This window comes from Henckelia pumila, chromosome 4 (genome assembly GCF_033568475.1).
Source record: "Henckelia pumila isolate YLH828 chromosome 4, ASM3356847v2, whole genome shotgun sequence".
Taxonomy (NCBI): domain Eukaryota; kingdom Viridiplantae; phylum Streptophyta; class Magnoliopsida; order Lamiales; family Gesneriaceae; genus Henckelia; species Henckelia pumila.
The window spans coordinates 21,757,591-21,767,313 of record NC_133123.1 but is presented as its reverse complement, the minus strand read 5'-3'; the positions used below and the strand labels follow the sequence as shown (position 1 = coordinate 21,767,313).

The 9,723-nt window shown below is 36.7% G+C and overlaps 1 protein-coding gene across 1 annotated transcript; it reads right to left on the bottom strand.

Moving 5' to 3' along the window:
* Positions 1–474: 474 nt before the first annotated feature.
* On the bottom strand, positions 475–6,423 carry LOC140860641 (uncharacterized). The gene is made up of 10 exons (XM_073263645.1): positions 6,363–6,423; positions 6,106–6,270; positions 5,576–6,048; positions 5,251–5,494; positions 5,053–5,208; positions 4,547–4,836; positions 4,271–4,426; positions 2,889–3,003; positions 951–1,012; positions 475–603 (listed from the first exon to the last, which is right to left on the bottom strand). Exons 1-10 carry the CDS (start codon positions 6,421–6,423, stop codon positions 475–477), a joined length of 1,851 nt encoding a protein of 616 aa, XP_073119746.1.
* Positions 6,424–9,723: the final 3,300 nt, after the last annotated feature.

Sequence of the window (9,723 nt, the reverse complement as noted above, 5' to 3'; positions counted from 1 at the left end):
CCAAATTCAAACTAAACATGAATTGCAACATGAATTCTTCAAGGTTGATACAACACAAGCAAATCTAGTTATTGGTTCCTCAACCACAATTAATTTACATAACCAAAACATAAGTGATAGCATTCTACTCATAATATGAAAGTTTTGATAGCAAATCTAGTTTCTTAACCCGAAGTCTCCACATCTATTCTCTCAATCTCGAGCTATTCTTGTCGTTTATGACCAGCTCCTGCCCTACCAATTTCCATGCAAACATACAAACACAACAATAGTTGGATAACTCCGGTAAAAATATAATTCCCAGTATAAACAACATGTAGATGCATATACTCAATCATGTATAAAAACAATAGAATTTCTTCTATAGGCAAAATAAATTGCAATGCATGATTCAAAAATCGGTTAATAAACTCTGTATCGGTTCTTGGGATCCCTGGGAAAAATAAATGCAACAACTCTCTCACCTACTCTCTCTCATTCGAGGTGGCGTTGAGTTCTTCTTCCCGAACTTTGGCCCACTATATCGAGAGTCTGGCGATAGGAGTCGATCTTTCTCATATGTTCCTCGATATACGTCCAAACATCAGTATTCTTTCGAAGAATCTGCCATTCAAAATCTCAAAGAATAGTTGACTCAATATGAATGTAACATAATCTAGTAGCATTAGATTCAAATCCAACATATAAACAAGCTAATCTAGCAAGCAATAAATATCTATAACTCAATCATTCTATAGCAACACAAAGACACATAAACAAGTAAGTATGTGGTTTTAGGGACACTCAAGTGAATCTATATTGAGTGTTTAATCCCCTCTAATTTGATGTTTTCTTATAACTTTTATTCTTGGTTCAAGGATGTTTCAATTCTGATCAAGCTGCACAACAAAGTCCCTTATCAAAAATCTGCTCAACCTTCAATCAATCTTCAAGGCATAAAAGTCACAAACCTTGATCTTTTCTTTCCTGGCTCGAATCTGAAATCTCGAGATCGTCAAGCCCTCAACCAAATCTGGAAATGAAGGATAAATATGCTACATATATCAGCAATCAACTCAACAATGTCCAGCTCAATCAATCTAGACTCAAACTTGATCGTTTTCGAACCGACAACGTAACGGTAGCAAAACCGGTAACCGAACTCAACTCTATCAATTCTAACAACCAAATCTACTTCAAGCACATCACATACAGCAATAATATCATCATATATCAGAAAGATCAGAGGTGTAAGGTTTCGAAATTATTCTGGAAATTAATAGCAAATGCATACGTCTTTCTTCCTTCAATCCGACTTGAATACAACAATCAATATAACCTCAAAAACACATAAACATACTCAAATTATGATTTCTACAACATCCAAATTTTGAAACATGCTGAATCATAGAGATACTTACATCCTTTTGAAGCTCTTGTTGCAAGGATTCCAAAACTATGTCCGGATTTGAAATCGGATGGCCGGATCTTGAGAAACTAAAGTTTGAAGATTGAAATATTGCTAAGAATTCTGAAATAAGGAAACTCTCGGTTCTTCAGCTTCTGAAATCTGATAAATACATGCATATACGCGTATATATGCATATAAGGCCATGTGTCCCACTAAAATAAGGATTTTGCACTTTAGCCCCTGATTTCTTCATAAAGTGCAAATCAATCCTTGGTCGATCTTCTTAATTCAAGTTCAATCCTAAATAATTTTAGAATATTAGAATTTAAATCTAAACTCCAAAAATTCTCAAATTATATATTCTCGGATTAAAATTAAATAATCTCGGGCCTTACAATTCTTTTCTTCTAAGACATGATTTCGTCCTCGAAATCGCATGCAATCTGTACACATATAAGATAATGAAATAACAGAAATACTGAATAAGACTCACATCAGTGAAATAATTCGGGAAAGTGTTGTCTCATATCTGATTCGACTTCCCATGTAGCTTCTTCAACTCCATGTCGACTTAACTGAACTTTGACTAACGAAATAGACTTGTTTCTGAGTTGCTTCTCTTTCTGATCAAGAATCTGTATTGGATTCTCGAAGTAACTCAAAGTCTCGTCCAGTTCTGCCTCATCTGGCTGTAGTATATGAGATGGATCTGGATGATATTTCCGCAACATAGAGACATGAAAGACGTCGTAAATGCCAGAAAGAGCTGGAGGAAGAGCGAGCCGATAAGCAAGATTGCCTATCTTCTCGATAATCTCATAAGGACCGATAAATCTCGGAGATAACTTTCCTCTCTTGCCAAATCTGACAGTGCCTCTGAAAGGAAAAATCTTCAAAAATACTCTGTCTCCCTGCTCAAAATATAGAGGTATACGTCTGACATTCGCATACTTGGCATGTCGATCTTGAGTTGTCTTCATTATCTTCTGAATAAGCTTCAATTTATCTGTCGTTTCTCGGATCATATCTGGCCCAATATCAGGTACCTCTGATATATCATCCCAGTAGAGAGGAGATCTGCACTTCTTTCCGTACAACGCTTCAAATGGAGCCAGCTCGATACTCTTCTGATAGTTGTTATTATACAAGAACTCCATAAGTGGTAGGGAATATTTCCAACTAGTGCCAAAGTCTATCACTACAGCTCTAAGCATATCCTCAAGTGTCTGGATAGTCCGCTCTGACTGTCCGTCTGTCTGAGGATGATATGTTGTACTCAAGTGCAATCGAGTACCTAGAGCTTGCTGCAGACTGTGCCAAAAATGAGATGTAAATCTAGGGTCTCGATATGAAACGATAGATTTAGGCACACCATGCAGTCTTACCACTTCTCTGACGTAAATCTCTGCCATCTGATCATATCTATACGTCATCTTGTATGGAATAAAACAAGGTGATTTCGTCAATCTGTCAACAACTACCCAAATGGCATCGCAACCTCTGGATGAACGCTGTAGTTTCGTAACAAAATCCATGGAAATATGATCCCATTTCCACTCTGGAATAAACAAGCTAGGCAATAGACCACCAGATTTCTTTCTTTCGGCCTTCACCTGTTGGCAATTCGGACATCGAGACACAAATTCTGTGACATCAGATTTTATCTGTTTCCACCAATACTTATTTTTTAAATCATTGTACATATTTCTGCCACCAGGATGAATACTGAATCTACTGCAATGAGCTTCTTTCAAAACCTGCTGTCTCAAATCTGAAATATCTGGCACAACAATTCGATTATTCACAAACAAAACACCGTCATCACGAACCTGATATTCTGACTGATGCTCTGATCTGACCCTCTCAACTGACTCCTGAATATTCAAATCTGATGCGCTTCTTTAATTCTTATCTACAATTATGGCTCAGCTTGAATAGCACAAACTCTAATAGGCTGCATATCTGTCTCAAATACCAATCCAGAAATACAACAATCTTCTACCAATCTGGATACACCTATCGTATATAAGGATAAAGAACATACCTTTCTACTCAAGGCATCTGCAGCTGCATTCGATTTTCCTGGATAGTATTTGATCTCGCAATCAAAATCTTTCAACAAATCTAGACATCTTCGTTGCCTCATATTCAATTTAGACTGCGAAAATAGATATTTCAAACTTTTGTGATCAGAATAAATCTCAAACTTCTCACCGTATAAATAATGTCGCCATATCTTCAAAGCAAATACAATGACTGCAATCTCCAGATCATGGATATGATATATGATTTCATGTGGTTTCAACTGTCTCGAGACATAAGCAATAACATGTCCTTTCTGCATAAGCACACATCCTAATTCTCTGTGAGAAACATCACAATAGATAGTAAAATCACCAGTACCTGAAGGAATAGTCAATACTGGTGCACTCGTCAATATCTTTAACTCAATGAAGTTGGCCTCGCAAGCTTCTGTCCAGATATATGGTGCATTCTTCTGAGTCAATTGAGTAATAGGCTTGACAATTCTGGAGAAATATTTGATAAATCTGCGATAATATCCTGCTAAGACCATAAAAATGCGTATCTATGGGACTGAAGTAGGTCTTGGCCAATTGATCACTGCTTCAACCTTGCTTGGATAAACAGAAATACCATCTCTTGAGATAATATGCCCAAGAAATACCACTCTCTGCAGCCAGAATTCACATTTCGATAGCTTGTCATATAATTTCTTTGTTCTCAAAGTCTATAAGATAATTCTCAGATGCTCAGCATGATCATAAAAGTTTTAGAATAAATCAGAATATCATCAATAAAGATAATAACAAAGTCATCAAGATACTTCTGAAATACCCTATTCATAAGTCCCATAAATACTGCTGGAGCGTTGGTCAGTCCAAATGGCATGACTATAAACTCATAATGGCCATGCCTCGTTCTGAAGGCAGTCTTAGATATATCTTCATCTCGAACTCTCAACTGATGATATCCAGATCTCAAATTGATCTTGGAATAAACAGATGAACCATGCAACTGATCAAACAAATCATTTATTCTAGGCAGTGGATATTTATTCTTTATCGTTTCTTTATTCAATTGACGGTAGTCGATACATAGTTGCATTGATCCATCCTTCTTTTGCACAAATAGAACCGGAGCACCCCAAGGTGAAACACTCTGTTTAACGTATCCTTTTGCTAGAAGATCTTCAACTTGTTCTTTCAATTCTTTCAAATAAACTAGTTCCATTCTGTAAGGATCTTTCGAAATAGGTAGTGTACCTGGCATCAGTTCAATACTGAAGTCTATCTCCCGAACTGGAGGCAATCTCGGAATTTCATCTGGAAAGACATAAGAAAATTCACTAACCACTGGCAAGTCTGCCAATTCTGGGCTAGGTTTCAGCACATCTACTGCATAAAAAAGGAATCCTCTGCTTTTTTCTGCAATAATTGAGTCACTGACAATACATATATCAAAGGGATCTTAGCTCTAGATCCCTTACCATAGAATTTCCATTCATCTGCCATATCTGGTCTGAATCTGACTATTTTCTGGAAACAATCAATTGTGGCCCTGTACTTGTTTAACATATCTATGCCAATAATGCAATCAAAATCTGACAACAAGCACTATACAATCTAGCTCTATCACATTACCTTTGTACTGTAATGCACAATTTTTGATCACTCGCACAGATACAATTTCTCTCCCTAAATGTGAAGAGATAGAAACTACAGCAGTCAATGGCTCAGAAGATAATGCATGCAACATAGAAAACTGTTCAGAAATGAATGTATGTGATACACCTGTATCTATCAATATATAAGCAAGATAAACAAAGATAGAACAGTTACCTGCCATGACATTATCAGGTGCTGCCTGAGCTTGTTCTTCAGTCAATGCAAAGACTCGAGCTTGTTGTCTTGGAGGTTGACTCACCTCTTGAATTCCTCCTGGTCTATTATGTTGCTGAGGTAGTGGCTGGAAGGAATGTACAGAAGATGCTTGCCTTTCAGGATGAGCCACTGATCTCGATGACCTTGCACCTTGCGATCTTCCAGAACTGCGTTGTGGACATACTCTAGCAAAATGTCTCGCCTGATGGCATATATTTCAAATCCCAAATACACCTCTACACTGATCACTGGGATGTCTCCCTCCACATCTGCTGCAATAAACTCCTGAATAACCTGAACTATGACCAAAACTGATCTGTCTTGGCCCACTGGAGCTGGATGAACTACTGCCAGATCTCTTAAACTGCTTTCCTTTGGCCCTCAGAAAACCTTTTCTGCTACTGCTGCAACCACCTCCCTCAGATCTGAGTGATGGCTGCTGAAACGAGAATGAGGGTTGTGGTTGTTGTGGTGGCTGAGCTACAAACAATGCTCCTCGTTGTTTAATCAAAACAGCCTCTGCTCCCTTTGCTCTATCAAGTGCATCGGCAAAGTTGTTAGGCCTCCCAAAGTTCACCAACGTAAATACATCTGGATTCAGTCCATTGTTGATTTGATCAGCTTTTGCCTCTTCATTCTCAGCTACATATGGAGCAAACTTCAACAAGGTGGAGAACTTAGCCACATATTCTTCTATGTTCAGGATGCCTTGCTTTAAATTAGAAAAATCTGTATTCTTATATTTTCTGTACGATACTGGAAAGAAACGTTGATAAAATTATGTTTTAAACACTTTCCAAGTGATAGTCGTACCTCGATTATCAAGAGCTTTCTTGGTTGTAATCCACCAACTCTTTGCAACATCTTGCAATTGGTGTCCAATCAATCTGATTCGTTTGTCATCGGCATAGTCAAGAGAATCAAACAATATCTCAATGTCCTCTAACCAGCCTTCACATTCAACTGAGTTATCGGTTCCTTTCAAAGTAGTGACTTGAAGGATTGAAATATTTTCAATAATATTTCCATCGGTGACGGTGTAACATCCATCAGATCTTTAGATGTACTACCCTGTTTTTTTCTCGGAGCTTTTGGTGCTTGTGGCACATTCGTTACTCTACGAGGAAGCATATCTGATATACAAAAGGATTAGCACACAATATCTCATAATATCATAATCAACAATTCTGTTTCAGTCCTCCTCTGATCGGCATTCTCATGAAACCAGGTTCTGATTAAGAATCGGATTTGATTCATTCTCAAGTAATATATGCTTTTAAACTAATCAGATATTCAGAGCTTAAAGCGGTAAAGCATGCTTATACAATCAATACACATAATCATGTGATCAAATAACCTGAAAGAAACAAGGCATGCTAGCATAAATATCATGTAGTCCACATTGATATCATTCTTATGCATAAATAAAGCAAGCAAGAGGACTCAATCTACCCCGCTCACTTACTTTTATCTCAATCTGAGGAACTTACACTCTGATACCACCTGTTGTGGGGACCTCGGGTACTAATATCAATTCTTATTAGGCAAACAATTGTAATTAAATCCAACCATGATGTAAGCAAGTAATCAATAAAAAATTATTTTTTTATACTAGCGTGGGTGCGCCCTGGTCAGCGCCCCCGCGCCCAACTTGGCAAAAAAATTATTTCATCACGGCGCGGTTCTTCTGCCTTCCAGCGCGGGTGCGCTCAAACGGGCAGAAAAAAATCAACTTTTGCTCTTTTGATGTTATTCTTTTTTCTGAAGCATAATCACCTACATTCATCTCATAATGCTTACAAAAGAAGTTAACATCAAACTAAACATGAATTGCAACATGAACTCTTCAAGGTTGATACAACACAAGCAAATCTAGCTATTGGTTCCTTAACCACAACTAATTTACATAACCAAAACATAAGTGATAACATTCTACTCATAACATGAAAGTTTTGACAGCAATTCTAGTTTCTTAACCCGAAGTCTCCACGTCTATTCTCTCAATCTCGAGCTATTCTTGTCGTCTTTGACCAGCTCCTGCCCCACATATTGTCATGAACACATACAAACACAATAATAGCCGGATAACTCCGGTGAGAATATAATTCCCAGTATAAACAACATGTAGATGCATATACTCAATCACGTATAAAAGCAACAGAATTTCTTCTATAGGCAAAATAAATTGCAATGCATGATTCAAAAATCGGTTAATAAACTCTGTATCGGTTCTTGGGTTCCCTGGGAAAAAGAAACGCAACAACTCTCCCACATACTCTCCCATTCAAGGTGGCATTGAGTTCTTCTCCCCAGACTTTGGCCCACTATATTGAGAGTCTGGCAATAGGAGTCGATCTTTCTCCTACGTTCCTCGATATACGTCCAAACATCCGTATTCTTTCGGCAAATCTGTCATTCAAAATCTCAAAGAATATTTGGCTCAATATGAATGCAACATAATCTAGTAGCATTAGATTCAAAGTCAACATATAGACAAGCTAATCTAGCAAGAAATCAATATATGTAACTAAATCATTCTATAACAACACAAAGACACATAAACAAGTAAGTGTGTGGTTTTAGGGTCACTCAAGTGAATCTATCTTGAGTGTTTAATCCCCTCTACTTTGATGTTGTCTTATACTTTTTATTATTGGTTCAAGGATGTTTCAATTTTGATCAAGCTGCACAACAAATTCCCTTATCAAAAATCTTCTCAACCTTCAATCAATCTTCAAGGCATAAAAGTCACAAAACTTGATCTTTTCTTTCCCGGCTCGAATCTGAAATCTCGAGATCATCAAGCCCTCAAACAAATCTGGAAATGAAGGATAAATATGCTACATATATCAACAATCAACTCAACAATGTCCAGCTCAATCAATCTAGACTCAAACTTAATCGTTTTCGAACCGACGGCGTAACAGTAGCAAAACCGATAACCGAAACTCAACTTTATCAATTCTAACAACCAAATCTACTTCAAACACATCACATACAACAAGAATATCATCATATATCAGCAAAATCAGAGGTGTAAGGTTTCGAAATTATTCTGGAAATTCATAGCAAATGCATACGTCTTTCTTCCTTCGATCCGACTTGAATACAACAATCAATATAACCTCAAGAACACATAAACATACTCAAATTCTAATTTATCCAACATCCAAATTTCGAAACATGCTGAATCATAGAGATACTTACAACCTTTTGAAGCTCTTGTTGCAAGGATTCCAAAACTATGTCCGGATTTGAAATCGGATGGCCGGATTTTGAGAAACTAAAGTTTGAAGATTGAAATATTTATAAGAATTCTGAAATAAGGAAACTCTCGGTTCTTCAGCTTCTAAAATCTGATACATACATGCATATACATGTATATAAGCATATAAGACCATGTGTCCCACTAAAATAAGGATTTTGCACTTTCACCCCTGATGTTTTTCATAAATTGCAAATCAGTCCTCGGTCGATCTTCTTAATTCAATTTCAACCCTAAATAATTTAAGAATATTAGAATTTAAATCTACAATCCAAAAATTCTTAAATTAAATATTTTTGGATTAAAATTAAATAATCTCGGGATTTAAGGCTCGAATGTTTATATAGAGGAAGAATTTTTAGAGAGTTTTGGTGAGAGCTAGAGTGTGCAACCTTGAGAAGATTTCTGAATAATTCAAAAGCTCCTTTTACAGTCTTTAATATTGTTGTTGTGCTAGTTTACTTGATTGCCTTGATGGTTTGAGAGCATTTGAAGAATTGTGATCGAAGATGTGTTGCTCTCGTATTTTGGCGTCAAGGATCAACTCATTCTTTGTTTTCATCATTCTAATTTGAGTAGATATTTAAGAGAGTTGTTTTCATTATTTATTTTCTCACATGTTTTGAGAAAATTATTTTGACAATGATTCACTAGTTTTAGGGTTTTGTAAAACTCTTTATTATTTTTCTAGTGAAACTTTTTTGCCCTAATGCACTGCACGAGTATTTGTACTTGTGCTTAAATAATCGTGTGTTTTTATTTATATATTGCTGAATTATTCATGTTTTTTAATATTACCACTGCATATTATGTCAGATGTTGCCAACATCTAATGACAACATCTGAATCTGATATTGTTTGCAATCATTTATTCTTTACAAGTGGAATCAGAGACGGAATCTTGATACACTAAGAACTGGTCTTGGTTATTTTTTTTTTCAGGGAATGATATGGATTCATCTACTACAGCAAATTCGTTTCTTAAACCTCCAGTTCTAGATGGTAAAAACTATGCCTTATGAAAGACTAGGATGTGTTTTACTGTCAAGGTAATGGATGAGCGTGCATGGCGGAGTATTCTCACCGGATGGACTCCACCAAAAATTGTGGATAAGGATGGTGATTACATCATAAAACCAGATACAGCTTGGACCACCGAGGAGGCA